At 45.7% G+C, this 18,240-nt stretch overlaps 1 protein-coding gene across 4 annotated transcripts in view; it reads left to right on the forward strand.

Moving 5' to 3' along the window:
• The window catches only part of plxnc1 (plexin C1), a 130,425-nt gene that overhangs the window by 102,663 nt on the left and 9,522 nt on the right, over positions 1-18,240 (forward strand). For 2 of the 4 annotated variants that reach the window (XM_078420034.1, XM_078420036.1), the window contains 8 exons: positions 3,151-3,278; positions 5,412-5,607; positions 9,798-9,944; positions 13,027-13,213; positions 14,875-14,978; positions 16,523-16,580; positions 17,123-17,154; positions 17,238-17,339. In XM_078420034.1, the coding sequence (XP_078276160.1) occupies positions 3,151-3,278; positions 5,412-5,607; positions 9,798-9,944; positions 13,027-13,213; positions 14,875-14,978; positions 16,523-16,580; positions 17,123-17,154; positions 17,238-17,339 (954 nt within the window). The remainder of the gene's footprint in view (positions 1-3,150; positions 3,279-5,411; positions 5,608-9,797; positions 9,945-13,026; positions 13,214-14,874; positions 14,979-16,522; positions 16,581-17,122; positions 17,155-17,237; positions 17,340-18,240) is intronic. The other 2 variants (XM_078420035.1, XM_078420038.1) reach the window with 2 other exon arrangements.

An 18,240-nucleotide genomic window follows, 5' to 3' on the forward strand; every position in this document is an offset into this window, starting at 1 on the left:
CATGTACCTGTATAACTGCTTCTTAAATGTTGCGATAGTCCCAGCCTCAATTACCTCCACTGGCAGCTTGTCCAAACACCAACCACTCTTTGTGTGAAAAGGTTACCCTCAGGTTCCTATTAAACCTTTCCCCCCTCACCTTAGACCCGTGTCCTCTGGGTCTCGATTCCCCCACTCTGGGCAAGAGACTCTGTGCGTCTGCCCGATCTATTCCTCTCATGATTTTATCCACCTCTATCAGATCATCCCTCATCCTCCAACTTTTGATCTTTCCCCTTGGCTACCTGGTGGCCTGTTGCCGTAGCAGAATTGAAAAACAAATTCCCTGTTCTGGCTGTCTCACGCAGGCATGAGGACAATGTGGCCCACTCTGGCTGAATGGAATAAGGACCTCAATGCTGGGCACTGGGAGATAGGGGTGCCAACTTCCTCGGTCCCAAAAAAGGGACAAGGTGACATCATGACCTCATGACCGCGCCCCACATGACCTCACCCAGCCAGCGGCCACATGCTCCCGCTCCACCAATGGCGGCCGCCCGGGCCAGGAGGCAGGTTGTTACGCAATCTCCGTTAGGTGGTGCCTGGGCCTCCAGACCTACACTGTCCGGGCCTACTGCGGCCCCCGGGCCTACAACGTCCGGGCCTACAGCGTCCAGGCCTACAGTGTCCCCGGCCCAAGCACGGGATAAGGGCAGTCCCATACCGGACAAACCAATTTAGCCCAAAATACGGGATGTGCCGGCTAATGCGGGACAGCTGGCAACCCAACTGGGAGAGGTCTATGACACTTGTTCACTTAAACTGTCAGTAGAGTTGGAATTTTTTTATGGAGTCTGGGTCAGCAGCATCTTTCCAGCATCTTGAAGAGTCCATGGCTGTGGGATAGGTGACAATGAGGGATACAAGCAGGAAAATTAATCAGGAGGACAGTGGTATAAGTTGTTCACGTTTAGTTTAGTTTAGTGACACAGCGCAGAAACAGGCCCTTCGGCCCACCGAGTCCGCACCGACCAGCAATCCCTGCACACTAACCCTATCCTACACACACTTGGGACAATTTGTATTTATACCAAGCCAATTAACCTACAAACCTGTACGTCTTTGGAATGTGGGAGGAAACCGAAGATCTCAGAGAAAACCCGTGCAAGTCACGGGGAGAACGTACAAACTCCGTACAGACAGCACCCGTAGTCGGGTTCAAACCCAGGTCTCTGGCGCTGTAAGCACAGTAAGGCAGCAACTCTACCGCTGCACCACCGTGCCACCTCAGAGCACATAGTAGCACGTAGATAATGGCAGTCCTTGGAAAATGAACACAGTACAGGGTTTGTAGCCTGGATCTTCTCACACGCTTTTTCTCAGGCTTCATGATGATGCCCCCCTCAAAATAAGCACAGCACCTCTTAGATGATATAGTCGTCGAATAAAAGACCACAAGGGGATGACTGCTACACCTGAAGCATGACTCTGGGTCTGATCACTGCTTAGACCACTCAAGAATTGAAGAGGCGTGGCTGTGTTCTGCAGCTGCGGCTCACCGGCAGTCTCTCTGTCTTTTTTTTGTTTTTTGTCTATTGTCATCGTTTAATGTACGTTTTGTTCTATTTTTAACTCTGTGTATGTGGGGGGGGGGGGGGGGGGGGGGGGTGGTGGGGGGGGGGGGGGGGGGGGAAACCTTTTTTCAAATCTCCTCCTCAACGGAGATGCGACCTTTACCGTGTCGTATCTCCGTTCGCGCTACGGCCTAACACTGTGGAGTCGGCGGCCTCCAGCTGGGATCGACCTTGAAGACTCCGGTCGCAGGGCCTGGACTTACCATCTCGGAGGCTTCGGCCGTGGGCCCTGCAGACCGCAACATCGGGAGCTCGCAGGTCCCTGGCTGGCGACCGGTTTTTGGGAGCTCCAGCCGTAGCAGCTTCGACCGCCCCGAAGCGCAAGGTACGATCGACCCGCTCGCAGGCCCTTCATCACCCTGCGTGGCTCGGCCGCAGCACTTTCCATCGCCCGGTGGGGGCTCAGGACCTTCATCGGCCTGCTTGGCTCGGCCCTGGGACTTTCCATCGCCCGGTGGGGGCTCAGGACCTTCATCGGCCTGCTTGGCTCGGCCCTGGGACTTACCATTGCCCGGTGGGGGCTTCAAAAAGTTGGGAGCCTTGACCACCTCGTGGCACCACGGGAGAAGAAATGAGGAGGAGATAAGACTTTGCCTTCCATCACAGTGAGGGTATGCCTAGAGCAATCACTGTGATGGCTGTTTGTGTAAAAATTGTATCTGTGTGTCCTGTGCTTTTTGTTGTCTACTGCCGGACCCTGACGTGAGAGGACGCTGGCGTTGTTTATTCACCGCTTCTCCGTTAGGATAGTTTGTCTGTTTGTTTTTATGTTATGATTGTTTATGTAAAGCGCTTCGAGCTTCTGGAAAGGCGCTATATAAAATAAATGCTTATTATTATTATTATTATAAGACCAAATCAACTGCACAAGATATACGTTGCTGCAAGAAAATCAATGTTGAATTTCTCTTTCCCTTATTTATTGCTGGAATACAGGCCAGAACCATACCCGGAGAGAATGTTTCCTAAATAAGAAAAATGTCTCCACTGATCAGTTTCTGCATCAGGTTTAAGATGGATTGTTTTCAAAACTCAAAATCATAATGCAAACGCCAGCTTGCAAGCCAGCCACCAAACGGGTGCTTGTCTGTACGGAGTTTGTACGTTCTCCCCGTGACCCGCGTGGGTTTTCTCCAGAATCTCCAATTCCCTCCCACACTCCAAAGACGTGCAGCTTTGCAGATTAATTGGCTTGGTATAATTGTACATTGTCCCAAGTGCGTGTAGGATAGTGTTAATATGTGGGGATCGCTGGTCAGCATGGATTCAGTGGGCCGAAGGGCCTGTTTCCACACTGTATCTCTAAACTAAACTAAATTGATGGGAGCATATTTAGTTTATGTATTTGTATCAATAGATTTTACATATATTTCTTATTGCTTTTCTTTTGAGATAGTCCATATGTACAGACCAATTTCACGAACATATTTTATAATTCTCCTTTCGTACAATGTCATCTAACCTAAAGATAAGCTTAAAGACTTTTAATACAAAATCATGTTGCATTATCTGCTTCATATCCCTGCTTCACTTGAAGCGTGTACAGGAACAAAGCGACCTGAATCAAGGATTTCATGCTTTGTACAATTTCCTGAACAATGAACGGTTTCTCGTGATCACAATACATGTTCTTGAACAACAGAGGGATTTCACCATTAAAGACCGGTTAGTTTTCAGTAATAGTTTTGTCAATGCTTTCCTTCAAAACTCTTGGGCATGCTTTAGTTACCCAGCATGTGACTGGACCTTATTGACTGATATTATTATCAATGTAAAGTTATTTTGTAAATCGTGTGGGAAAGAAAACTGCAGATGACAATAGACAATGAACAATAGACAATAGGTGCAGGAGGAGGCCATTCGGCCCTTCGAGCCAGCACCGCCATTCAATGTGATCATGGCTGATCATTCTCAATCAGTACCCCATTCCTGCCTTCTCCCCATACCCCCTGACTCCGCTATCCTTAAGAGCTCTATCTAGCTCTCTCTTGAATGCATTCAGAGAATTGGCCTCCACTGCCTTCTGAGGCAGTGAATTCCACAGATTCACAACTCTCTGACTGAAAAAGTTTTTCCTCATCTCAGTTCTAAATGGCCTACCCCTTATTCTTAAACTGTGGCCCCTTGTTCTGGACTCCCCCAACATTGGGAACATGTTTCCTGCCTCTAAGGTGTCCAACCCCTTAATAATCTTATATGTTTTGATAAGATCCCCTCTCATCCTTCTAAATTCCAGTGTATACAAGCCTAGTCGCTCCAGTCTTTCAGCATATGACAGTCCTGCCATTCCGGGAATTAACCTAGTAAACCTACGCTGCACGCCCTCAATAGCAAGAATATCCTTCCTCAAATTTGGAGACCAAAACTGCACACAGTACTCCAGGTGCGGTCTCACTAGGGCCCTGTACAACTGCAGAAGGACCTCTTTGCTCCTATACTCAACTCCCCTTGTTATGAAGGCCAACATTCCATTGGCTTTCTTCACTGCCTGCTGTACTTGCATGCTTCCTTTCAGTGACTGATGCACTAGGACACCCAGATCTCGTTGTACGTCCCCTTTTCCTAACTTGACACCATTCAGATAATACTCTGCCTTCCTATTCTTACCACCAAAGCGGATAACCTCACACTTATCCACATTAAACTGCATCTGCCATGCATCCGCCCACTCACACAACCTGTCCAAGTCACCCTGCAACCTCATAGCATGTTCCTCACAGTTCACACAACCACTGCGAATTTGTATCATCTGCAAATTTGCTAATGGTACTTTTAATCCCTTCATCCAAGTCATTAATGTACATTGTAAATAGCTGCGGTCCCAGCGCCGAGCCTTGCGGTACCCCACTAGTTACTGCCTGCCATTCTGAAAGGGACCCATTTATCCCCATTCTTTGCTTTCTGTCTGTCAACCAATTTTCTATCCATGTCAGTACCCTACCTCCAATACCATGTGCTCTAATTTTGCCCACTAATCTCCTACGTGGGACCATGTCGAAGGCTCCACCAGATGCTGGTTTAAATCGAAGGTAGACACAAAATGCTGGAGCAACTCAGCGGGTCATTTGTCCCGCCCCCTCCCCTGACATCAGTCTGAAGAAGGGTCTCGACCCGAAACGTCACCCATTCCTTCTCTCCAGAGATGTTGCCTGTCCCGCTGAGTTGCTCCAGCATTTTGTGTCTATCTTCGATTTAAACCAGCATCTGCAGTGTTTTTCCCACATAAATATTGAGCCATATTTTTACTGAAGGACAGGGCAGGCGCAAGGGGAAGAATGGTTTATTCACGCTTCTAACGTTCTTGTGTAACACCAATTAGGTAATTCTCCATCCCCTCAGCAAGGGGTGGACCGGTGGCGCAGCGGTAGAGCTGCTGCCTACAGCACCAGAGACCCGGGTTCAATCGTGACCTGCGTGGGTTTTCTCCGGGTGCTCCGGTTTCCTCCCACACTGCAGACATGCAGGTTTGTGGTAAAATTGTAAATGATCCCTTATATATGTAGGGTAGTGTTAGTGTGCAGGGATTGCTGGTTGCAGGCCGAAGGGCCTGTTTCCGCACTGCATCTCTAAACTAAACTAAACTTTACTTCAGCTGAGTTTAAGTAAATTGCGTCTGTAATTTAACTCTTTGGAGCCTTAATATCGTGTTTCTTACTGGAGCAAAACTCCACCCATATGTTGGCGTTCAAGAAAGCAATTGGCAGACTGAACAGTCTCCTTTTAGAACGTGTTATATGCTCTACCATCTGAGCCTCTGCACATATTGCTCAAAAACTGACCTTAATTTGATGTTGACAGGTGTCGGTTTGCTTCGTTTCTCACTGTGGCATTTCACAGTAACTTGGTTCACCTGACCAACGTGCTTGACCAGCTCCTCAAAGACTTGATGGATCGATCGTCCGCACAGCCGAAGCTGCTGCTACGCCGAACAGAGACGGTGGTGGAGAAGCTGCTGACAAACTGGGTGTCCCTCTGCATGTACGGCTTTCTCAGGGTAAGGAGCATACGCATTATTAGAACCTAGGTTGAAGGTGAAGGGGAAAAGATTTAATAGGAACCTAAGGGGTAACTTTTTCACACAAAGGGTGGTAGATGAATGGATCCCACCACCTTTGTTTAGCGATACAGCGCAGAAACAGGCCATTTGGCCCATCGAGTCTGTGCTGACCAGCGATCCCCGTATACTAGCACTATCCTACACACACTAGGGACAATTTATAATTATACCAAGCCAATTAACCTACAAACCTGTAACTCAAATTTCACTGTACCTTAATTGTTACATGTGACAATAAATTGAATCTTGAATCTTCAACGATCTGACAAAGTAGTTGAGGCAGGGACTATCCCAACGTTTAACAAACAGTTGTACAGGTACATGGGTAGGACAGGTTTGGAAGGATATGGGCCAAACGCAGGCAACTACTAGTGTAGCTGGGACATGTTGGCCGCTGTGGAAAGGTTTAGCTGAACGTCCAGTCTCCACGCTGTAGGACTCTATGACTATATTATCATGCTGTAGTGTGGGTGAGTATAATGTACTGCAGTATGGAACATATTGTCAGTGCAGTAATCATAAATCCCTACTTGCAGCTTACACATCACATTGCAGTATCGTTCTGTACGTATTTGGTAACGAGAGCACAAGCGGTAGAACTACTGCCTCACAGCGCCGGAGACCCGGGTTCCATCCCGACTACGGGCGCTGTCTGTACAGAGTTTGTACGTTCTCCCCGTGACCTGTGTGGGTTTTCCCCGGGCGCTCCGGTTTCCTCCCACACTCCAAAGACACGGGTCTGTAGGTTAATTGGCTTGGTGTAATTGTAAATTGTCCCTAGTGTGTGTAGGATAGTGCTAGTGTACTAGTATATCAGGCAGCATTTGTGCAGAGACAATCAGACTCAACATTACAAGTCAATGCTCCTTCATCAGAACTGGGAGGAATCATCAGTCTGTAATGTGTAGGAGGGAACGGCAGATGCTGGTTTACACCGAAGATAGACACAGAATGCTGGAGTAACTCAGCAGGACAGGCAGCATCTCGGGAGAGAAGGAATGGGTGACGTTTCGGGTCGAGACCCTTTTGCAGACTGTTTGCCAAACCTGTAATGCTGCATCTTTTTCTCTTTCCACAGACACTACCTGCTGTGTTTGGTATTCCTGGTATATTCTTGATTTGAGTGAATTCTAGATGGGTTTTTATGGCAACCTGACTACTTATCTTTACTGAGACAGAATTATTTCCACATTTAAAAAAAATAAAATCAGTCGGATTCAGACACCTATTCTTTGGATAATTCATCTCACAAAACTTAGAACATTACAGCTAGAGTTGCCAACTATCTCATTCCCAAATACGGGACAAGGTGACGTCACCGCCCTGCGCCCCACGTGACCTCACCCAGCTAGCGGCCACGTGCTCCCGCTTCTCCAATGGCGGCCGCCCGGGCCGGGAGGCAGATTGCTACGCAACCTCCGTTAAGCGAACACACTCGGCCCCGTTCCCCGAACACACTTACTTAGCCTCCACTGTCCCGGCTGACAGCGGCCCGCGGGCCTAATACAGGACCAGAGCGGTCCCATACGGGACAAACCAATTTAGCCCAAAATACGGGATATCCTGGCTAATACGGGACAGTTGGCAACCCTAATTACAGCACAGGAACAGACCCTTTGGCCTACAATGTCTGGGCCAAATATAACACCAAGTTAAATTAGTCTCCTCCACCTCATAAGTTCATATGTGATCGGAGCACTATTAGGCCACTTGGCCCATCAAGTATACTCTGCCATTCAATCATGGCTGATCTATCTTTCCCTTCTAACCCCATTCTCCTGCCTTCTCCCCATAACCCCTGACACCCGTAGTAATCAAGAATCTATCTGTCTCTGCCTTAAAAATATCCATTGACTTGGGCCTCCACAGCCGTCTATGGCAATGAATTTCCCAGATTCACGCCCTACCTGCATGTGATCCAGACCCCTCCATTCCTTGCTTGTGATATGACTTGTAAACGCTCATATCGCAGCTTAAATTATTGTAGGCCGTTTTGCTGATTAACGTACTGAATGCATCGCCTGGCGTTATGATGAGGTAAATATTCCATGAAGATGTCCACTACTGAGCTAGATTGACCAAGGACATCCCCTATCTGTGCATTGCTAACACAGTTGCTCTTGGATGAGGTCACGATTGAAAGGCCATAATTGGTTTTGCAACAGTGTTCAGTTTAGTTTAGTTTAGTTTAGAGATACATCGAGGAAACAGGCCCACCAGGTCCGCGCCGACCAGCGATCCCCGCACACTAACACTCTCCTGCACACACAACACTACAATTATACCAAAAACAATTAACCTACGAACCTGTACATTTTTCGAGTGTGGGAGGAAACTGGAGATCCCGGAGAAAACCCACGCAGGTCACAGGGAGAACATACAAACTCCGTACAGGCAGCACCTGTAGTCGAGATCGAACCCGGGGCTCTGGCACTATAAGTGCTGTAAGGCAGCAACTCTACCGCTGTGCCAACATGTTAGGAGGATGTTTTTTCTGAAGTTAGTCAGACTTCCTCTTAATTTGACCATGGAAAATCAACAATGTACTTTACTTTGCTTGGGCAGCTTATCACCCAGCAGTATGAATATTGATTTTTCAAACTCCATAACCCTTGCATTCCCCCTCTCTCTGTCCCTCCCCCATCCTAGTTCTCCGACTAGTTTCACTGTCCTCTTGATTAATTTTACCGATTATATGCCTCCTTTTCACCTTCCCCTCAGCTAACAATGAACCATTCTACATTTCCTTGAACAGCATCTGCTTTGATCTGTCGCTTTCACACCTTACCCTCCATATCTCTTCCCTGACTGTCAGTCTGAAAAAGGGTCTCGACCCGAAACACCACCCATTTCTTTCCTCCAGAGTTGCTGCCTGACCCGCTGAGCTACCAGTATTTTGTGTCTATCTAACTTCCATTACTCAACTGCAAGTTGAAATGTTTATGTATTGTATGAATGGAACGTGGCTGTGCAGAAAGTAGTGTTTCTTTTCTTACCACGCATGCTGGAAGACACAATTAGTTTAGCATTTGATTAGTACGGGTGTCAGGGGTTATGGGGAGAAGGCAGGAGAATGGAGTTGAGAGGGAAAGATAGATCAGCCTTGATTGAATGGTGGAGTAGACTTGATGGGTCGAATGGCCTAGTTCTGTTCCTATCACTTATGAAAGCAGTAACAATGAAAGTATTTATTTCTTTTAATTGCTCAGTTTCAAAAAATTGTTGACCTAGTTTTCTTTATTTGTGAGAGTGGGTAACACAAAGACAAATGGCATAATAACCGGTGTGAGCGGGCAGGTATATGTACATAGAGGCATTGGTGCACTGCATGAGGGGGCAGCACCATGGCAAATGTGTTTCAAAGCAGACAAATGTGACAACATCTGCTTTGGACCAGAAAGAAGAGATTTGAGCATTATCAATGAAACTAAAGAATTACGTCCAATACATCCAATACAATAGGGCGGCACGGTGGCGCAGCGGTAGAGTTGCTGCCTTGCAGCGTTTACAGCACCGGAGACCCGGGTTCGCTCCTGACTACGGATGCTGCCTGTACAGAGATTGTACGTTCTCCCCGTAGGTTTTCTCCAAGATCTTCGGTTTCTGCCCACACTACAAAGACGTACAGGTTTGTAGGTTAATTGACTTAGTATAAATGGAAATTGTCCCTCGTGTGAGAGTGTAGGATCGTGTTAGTGTGCGGGGACCGCTGGTCGGTGTGGACTCGGTGGGCCGAAGGTCCTGTTTCTGCGCTGTATCTCTAAAACAAACACTACTGATTTTTAGAATCTTAATCTGAAACTACAGAATCTTAAAAGATTCAGGCTCACTGTGCACACACCATGAACAGGTTATCGGCCAGTACAAAACTGAAGTTGAAAGTAACATTAGTATTGTGAAAGTGAATGTTTAAGGGATGATTTGACTGACATTCATCGAGAGGGAGAGATAGATCAGCCATGATTGAATGGCGGAGTAGACTTGATGGGAAAAATGGCCTTATTCTGCTCCTAGAATTTATGAACACAATAACAATGAAAGCATTTATTTCCTTTGATCGCTCGGTTTCACAGCATTGTTGCCGTAGTTTTCTTTATTGGTGAGAGTAGATGCTTTTCTAATTGCAGGAGTCTGTTGGAGAGCCATTATTTAAGCTGGTATCTGCCATCAAGCAGCGGATTAACCTTGGCCCAGTGGATGCCGTCAGTGGGAAAGCACTCTACACACTGAATGAAGACTGGTTGCTCTGGCAGGTTACTGACTTTAAAACTCTGGTAAGTACACTCTCAAACGTGGCACTCATTTTAATTAATCACCACTGATCACAAAGGGGTAACCTTTTATTGCTGCTACACTGTAGGAGTTTAAATTGAATTAAATTAAATAAATTTAAAAGAGAGTTAGATAGAGCTCTAGGGGCTAGTGGAATCAAGGGATATGGGGAGAAGGCAGGCACGGGTTACTGATTATGGATGATCAGCCATGATCACAATGAATGGCGGTGCTGGCTCGAAGGGCCCAATGGCCTCCTCCTGCACCTATTTTCTATGTTTTTATGTTTATTTCACTGTTTTAGATCAGGGGCCTCCAAACTTTTCAGCATGAGGGCCACATTAAATATTTGGCACATTTTTGCGAGCCGTAGGAAAAAAGAAAGAAGTGTGAGTTTTATAAATTTAATGAACTCAAAAAAGTTTAGACTAGGTTATGTTAGATTACATTAGGAAAGGTTAAACTAGGTTAGGTTAGATTAGGTTAGTTTACATTAGGTTTATATGGCAACAAATAAATAATATTCAATTTTTAAAAAGAGCTTGAAATATTGGAATATATGTACCGTAGGTATACAATTATTTATAAAACAGAAAAAATACAGTGACCACCACTGGGGAGAGAGATGGGGGGGGGAAGAGAGAGAGAGAGAGAGAGAGTGGAGGGGGGAGAGAGAGAGACAGAGAGTGGGGGGGAGGGGGAGCGAGAGTGAGAGTGGGGGGGAAAGAGAGAGAGTGGAGGGGGGAGAGAGAGAGAGTGGAGGGGGGAGAGAGCGTGGGGGGGGGAGAGATTCGGGGTAGAGGGAGCAGCGGGTGAGAGCGGGAGCGCGGGGTGTGGGAGGGTGTCAGAAGGTCCGGTGAAAGAGCGCCGCCACTTGCGGGGGCTGCTCCCTCCCTCTCTCTCTCTCGCTCTCTCTCTCTCTCTCTCTCTCTCTCTCTCTCTCTCTCTCCCTCCCTCTATCTCTCTCTCCCTCCCTCCCTCTCTCTCTCCCAGCGCCAGCGAGATCTGCGCCGCTCCTCCACTCTCTTCCCCGGTCCCGTCTCCCTCTAACGCAGCGAAATAAGAACAAACACGCGTGTAGTTGTTGTTCAGAAGCCCCGCATCCCCGGGGTGAGCGGCGGCGGCGAGGAGGGAAGTTTTACTTGTATTTTTTTTAATATTTCGCTGCGTTCGAGGGAGACGGGGCGGGGGAAGAGAGTGGAGGAGCGGCGCAGATCTTGCTGGTCTGGGTGAGGGGGAGAGGGAGAGAGGGAGGGAGCAGCCCCCGCAAGTGGCGGTGCTCCTTGACCGCCGCCGAAGAGCTTGCTGCGGGCTGGATAAAATCTGGTGGCGGGCCGGGTGTGGCCCGCGGGCCATCGTTTGGAGGTCCCTGTTCTAGATGACTCTTTTAAAATTTAGCAGTACGTTAAGTTTTAACTCGCTGATAGCCCTGAACTAGTTTAGTTTAGTTAATTGTAACGTGTACCGAGGTTCAGGGAAAAGCTTTTATTAATGACTCAATTAATGACTCAATATCATTCTAGTAAATTATATTATCTATATCTTCACTCTTTAAATAGGCAGAGTGTATCCATTTCATATGAAATCGTGATACTGCTACAAGCCATCACCCTCCACTAAAGAATTTTGAAGGCTCTGGGTTTTTTTTGAAATTGCAAAGCATTATTTGAAATGCAAAACTGTGAAATTGGCCAGTCCAACTTCACTCCAAAGCTTTAAATATTCTGCCTGTTATACGTGTCTGTCTACTTGTTTACCACCTGCGTTTTCTCTGGGCGCTCCAGTTTCCTGCCACATTCCAAAGTTGTACAGGTTTGTAGGTTAACTGGCTTTGTTAAAATTGTATATTGTCCCTAGTGTGTAGGATAATGCTAGTGTACGGGGTAATCACTGGAAATGTAGGTGGAGAGAGCCACGCGCGTCAACAAAGATAAAGAAACACAGGGAAAATGGAGAGGTGGGAGTGTGAGGCTGAAGGGAATGATATCAGCAGTAAATGGGAAGCAGACAGTGAGATGCTCGCACAATAATGGAGATAGGGAGCTGTGTGGTGTTACACCACACATGGTGGCACAGCGGTAAAGTTGCTGCCTTACAGCGAATGCAGCGCCGGAGACCCGGGTTCCATCCTGACTACGGGCGCTGTCTGTACGGAGTTTGTACGTGACCTGCGTGGGTTTTCTCTGAGATCGTCGGTTTCCTCCCACACTCCAAAGTCGTGCAGGTTTGTAGGTTAATTGGCCTGGTAAACGTAAGAATTGTCCCTAGTGGGTGTACGATAGACTGATGTCGGGTGAGTGCACGGTACAGAAGTTAGAGAAGTCAATATTCATACCGCTGGGGTGTAAGCTTATTCTTTTATGCAAGGTTTTATTCATGTATATCATTATCTGGATAGCATGTAAACAAAAGCTTTTCACTGTACCTCGGCACACGTGACAATAATAAACAAAACTAAAACCACTCATAAATTCTTGCTGCACTGTTTTCTCAAAATGTAGGCAAGGAATGCTATTATTTTCGATTTCAGATTAATTTCACGGTGCGTTTGTGAATTGATTATCACAATCAATCAATCACAATAATACTTTATTAGCTAAGTATGTTTTGCAACATACGAGGAACTTCATTTGCCATACAGTCATAACAATAAAAAGCAACAGGACACACAAAATACATTTTATTATAAACATCCACCACAGTGACTCCTCCACATTCCTCACTGTGATGGAAGGCGAAAAAAAGTTCAATCTCTCCCTTCTTTGTCCTCCAGCGGTCGGGGGCCTCTAACCTTCCGTTGACGGGAGGATCTTGACTCCCGTAGCCGGCGGTGGGCCTTCCTCGTCGGGGCGATCCAGCTCCTGCATCGGCGGGGGGGGGAGGGGGAGGGGGGGAATTTCAACTTCCCCGCGCCGGGCGATCGGATCCCGGGTCGGGGCTTGTCGAACCTCATGCGGCTTTTGGAGCTCCTGACCGGTCTCGCTGAGACAGCGAGCTCCGCGATGTTAAAGTCCGCAGGCTGCGGTTATGAGATGTTCTTTCGGCTTTGTGGATCTTGCCTCTGAGTAATATTTCTCTTGGCAGAAATTGGACGTTACGTTTCAACTGAATACTGAGGATGACATCGAACGCGATCAGGACAGCAGCTCCAGATTTGAAGTGGAGGTTTTGGACTGTGACACTATAGGACAAGTAAAGAAGAAGATTTTTGAGACTTTCTACAATAAATATGGTTACTCCCAAAGGTGGCAAATGGAAGATATTGACCTGAGTAATTTATCACTTTAGTTTTCAATATTTTTGTTAAAACAGCTCCAAACAGAAATGATCATTAATAGGTTAATCGGCATGAAAACCATTGCATAAACCAAGTGCAAACCGTGGCCTTCGGTTCTAAGTCTAGTCAGTTTACTTTAGTTCAGTTTAGAGTGGGCGATACGGTGGCGCAGGTAGGCGTGTTTCCGTGCTATATCTCGAAACTAAACTAAACTAAGCTGCAGCACGGAAACAGGTCCTTTGAACCACTAAGTCCGCACCGACCAGTGATCCCCACACATTAACACCATCCTACACACACTAGGGACAATTTACAATTTTTACCGAAGCCAATTAGCCTACAAACCTGTACGTCTTTGGAGTGTGGGAGGAAACCAAAGATCTCAGAGAAAGCTTACGCAGGTCACGGGGAGAACGTGCAAACTCTGTACCCCTTGGACAGCACCCATAGTCAGGTTCGACCCCGGGTCTCTGGCGCTGTAAGTGGTGGAAGGCAGCAACTGTACCGCTGCGCCACCGAGCTGCCCTCGAGTTAATCTCATGGAAATGGAGTTATGGAATTATCCCCACTGATCAGGTTAAGGACATTTCAACGAAGGATATAATAATAAAGGACAACATACATAAAGGATAATAAATATATAGATATATCAATAAATATAATAAACTTAAAGGATAATAAAGGATAATAAGTAAATAAAGGATAAAACAAAAACAGAATGATGAAATGAATTAGTGTGTCATGGGGCATCTGTGGATGGGAAAGGTATATCAATGCTTCGAGTCAAGACCTTGCATCAGGAATGAGAGGGACAGGGGAAGAAGGGTCCTGACCAAAGACGTCAAGTATGTCCATTTTGCTCCACAGATACCGGCGGATGCTCCTTCTTGATGCCTGTTTGTGCCAAATGTGGGCCGACTGTGCCTAAACATGCCTGAGCTGCTGAAACACACTGGGCCAAATATCCGAATGGCCAAATATCCCAAACACACTTGGGACAAATATGAGCCAGATGCCTCCTCTCCTTAAAAAATTGTTAAGCAAAAGCACTTAGTCAGGTTTTGTGATATAAGACAACCTCTATCTATATATAAATAATGATGATACCAAAATATTAATTTAAATGAAATATCTTCCAACTTTTTTGGAGATTACCTTAAGGCAACCACAACAAATCTTGTCTTAATTATTATTAATAACTGACGCAGCAGTAGAGTTGCTGCCTTAAAGTGCCAGAGACCCGGATTCGATCCTGACTACGGGTGCTGTCTGTACAGAGTTTGTACGTTCTCCCCGTGACCTGCGTGGGTTTTCTCCAAGATCTTCGGTTTCCTCCCACATTCCAAAGACGTAGGTTAATTGGCTTGGTATAAATGTAAAAAACATTGCATCTCTGTGTGTATGGAGTAGTGTTAATGTGCGGGGATCGCTGGTCAGTGTGGACTTGGTGGGCCGAAGGGCCTGTTTCCATGCTGTATCTCTAAACTAAACTAAATTTAGCGTAATTTTTTTTTGTTGCATTTGTGAATCAATGCTTTAATGATTATTTCAAACAAACCTGAAACTGCTGGATATTTATATCACACGTTTCTAGGATATCTTCTGATCGAATCAAACTATTTGGTGAATATTTTACAATTCTGTTCTTGCTCTAGAGCTTGTTAAGAATGGAGAACATCAAAGACTAGAAGACATTGATCAGACAACACTGGACCTTGAAGCTGGGATGAAGAAGTTGAACACCATTGGCCATTACCATGTATGTTGAGTGTATGAGGCCCAGACAATTCACCAGTTTGTTTTGAATTTGCAGCAAATGTTTCTGCAAAGGTGCAAAGCAGAATCTGGAGTGGTGGCAAACTGTAGGTGACTATGTGGTGGGAGGAGGTACCAGGGGAGGAGGTCATGGAGGAAGTGTATGGAGAATGCAGGAAGGAACTGCAGATGCTGGTTTACACCGAAGACAGACACAAAATGCTGGAGTAATTCAGCGGGACAGGCAGCATCTCTGGAGAGAAGGAACGGATGCCTGTCCCGCTGAGTTACTCCAGCATTTTGTGTCCATCGTAAGAGTATGGATTAGGTGAGGTTTAGGGGGGGAACAAGCGGGTTATCGAAGGAAGGGAAAGGTGGGCTATTGGGCGGGTTGGTTGGTGAAAAAGGTAATGGGAACAAGAAAGCAAGTAGTGAGGGAATGTGTACGAAGGTCACAGGAGGAAGGGAAAAACTCACAGGAGGAGAGTTAGAGAAGGGAGAATGATCAGCTTACAGGGGGGACACCAGGTCATAGGAGAAAGGAGAGAGGGGGATAGGAGGGAAGGGAGGGAGGTGAGAGAAAAGGTTTATGGCGAAGGTAAATTCATGGGGATCGGAGAAGAAATCATAGTAGTAGGGGATCCGAGTGGTTGAGGTTACAGGAAAAGGGAGTTTGGGGGAAGGGAACTGGCGGTGAGAGAGGGAAGGGGGAAGAGGGAGAGATGGAAGGGGGAAGAGGGAGAGAGGGAAGGGGGAAGAGGGAGAGAGGGAAGGGGGAAGAGGGAGAGAGGGAAGGGGGAAGAGGGAGAGAGGGAAGGTCCAAGAAGGAGCAGGTTGGAAGAGAAGGGGAAAACAGGTAAGAATGAGAGCCACAAGTTCCAGGGAGGGAGACAGTAGTTCTCAGATAAGAGCAGCCCATGGGAGATGGGTAAGGTGACTACATGAGACATTGGTAGTTACAGGTGTGGAGGAGTTATTGAACAAGAGGAAGGGCAGTGAGTGAACAGTGGGGAGGATGAACTGACTATTGGGTGTGAGGACAGCGGGTTATGTAGGGATCGGACATTAGTAGAAAAGGTTAAAGAGGGAGTGAGCAACCAGGTCATCGAAGTCAAGTCAAGTCAAGTCAATTATATTTGTATAGCACATTTAAAAACAACCCACGTTGACCAAAGTGCTGTACATCTGATTAGGTACTAAGGAAAAAAAAAGAAACATACAGTAGCACGCAAACAGTTCACAGCGCCTCCTCAATGAGCCTCAAACGCTAGGGAGTAGAAATAGGTTTTGAGCCTGGACTTAAAGGAGTCGATGGAGGGGGCAGTTCTGATGGGGAGAGGGATGCTGTAATGTTGGCAGTTGGTTGGCGGGAAGTGGAGAGCAGAGTGTGTGGGAGTCAGCTGTAGACGAGGCTATTTAAGAAATAAATAAGGGGATGAGATAGGGAGTTATGGGGTGAGAGGAGAGCAGACATGGGGAACTGATGGGAGCACAGTGTGTGTGTATTTGACACTGTCAGTAACACAATTATTCTTACAAACCATTCAGATTGCAAATGAAGCATCTTTAGTTGTGATTAGAAAAAGAGAAAAAGGCTCAAAGCCAGGTAAGACATACTGCCATTAATTTTCAAAGTAAATGATTATAACTCTTGAATTTCAATAAATATTTCATTAAATAGCACCATGAAAGCTTTTACTGTGTTGTTACCGAATGAAAATTACTCTGGGCTGTTAATCAAATGGTTTTTGACATCTTTTTTGATACATATCTAAAACTCATTAATATCTGACAATTCAAAATGTTACTGAATGCTATTTATTCAAAGAATGTTTGAATAATTCTTTAATTATTCTAATTATTCAATTTGAATACATTTAAATGTTTTATTGAATTATTCAATAATGATAATTCAAATGGAATAAATTGTTCAATCTAGATATTCAATTAAATTTATCAATTTATTTATTAATTGAATGATTGGTAATTATTAATCAACCGTTCATATTGAATGTGAATATTCGAAGGGTTTGAAACTAAGTGCTGATTTATTTTCCACATTGGTATCCCTTCTCTTTTCTGCAAAAGTCAAAATATAATCATTATATACTAGGAAAATACTGACAGTTTTTATTCCCGTTATTCCAGATAGTGAGTGGGCAAACAATCTTTGTCACTTGGTATGTATTTTGTACTTCAGATCAATTCTACTCATCATTTCCAATGATGTGGTCTTTTTTTGACTATATTTTACTCTATTTAGATCTCACCACAGTCAGTATCTGTAGAAACCCCTGTACCAGAACAGGGCAAACAAAAGTTCAAAGTCAAAGAGATGTATCTAACAAAGCTGGTGTCCTCCAAGGTATTGTGACATTCTTGTTTCTTTGCTGTATGGAATCATAGAGTGATACAGTGTGGAAACAGGCCCTTCGGCCCAACTCGCCCACACCGGCCAACAATGTCCCAGCTATTTATTCACAAAATGCTGGAGTAACTCAGCAGGTCAGGCAGCATCTCGGGAGAGAAGGAATGGGTGACGTTTCGGGTCGAGACCCTTCTTCAACGTCCCAGCTACACTAGTCCCACTTGCCTGCATTTACAACTGCAGCATTTATATATCTACAACTGCAACATTTCATAGCCTTTCTAAACTACTTATGAAGACAAGCAAATTCCCTTCACAAATCCAGTTTGGATGAAATTAATTTTCATCACTTTAGGGGCATTCACAATCTCAGGACACAGTAATATACTTCTGCAGTCATGAAATGCATTGCTTTCTGCAGCGTAATAGGTAATTTGTGCAAAGCAAGCATCCACGAACAATAAATAACCACAAATAACCTGCTCTGCTTTCAGTATGTGAGGTATAATATTGTTTTGGTATTGTTTTAGTATTAGATTATATTGTATTGTTAGTATATTAGCATTGTTTTAGTATTGGATAATATTGTTTTAGTCCTTCGGCCAAGACCATGCCGACCAGCGATCCCCGCACATTAACACTACCCTAGACACACGAGAGACAAGTTGCACTTTGACCAAGCCAATTAACCTACAAATCTGTACGTCTTTGGAGTAAACGTACAAACTCCGTACAGATAGCACCCATGGTTGGGATCAAACCCGGGTCCCTGGTGCTGCAAGGCAGCAACTCTACTGCTGCGCCACCATGTCGCCCTGATAATATTGATTAGAACACCAGGAGCAATTTGTTGCTTTACTCCAAAGCAGGGCGGTGGCTCAACGGGTATAGCAACGAT

The sequence above is a fragment of the Rhinoraja longicauda genome, chromosome 23, assembly GCF_053455715.1.
Source record: "Rhinoraja longicauda isolate Sanriku21f chromosome 23, sRhiLon1.1, whole genome shotgun sequence".
NCBI classification, from domain to species: Eukaryota; Metazoa; Chordata; class Chondrichthyes; order Rajiformes; family Arhynchobatidae; genus Rhinoraja; species Rhinoraja longicauda.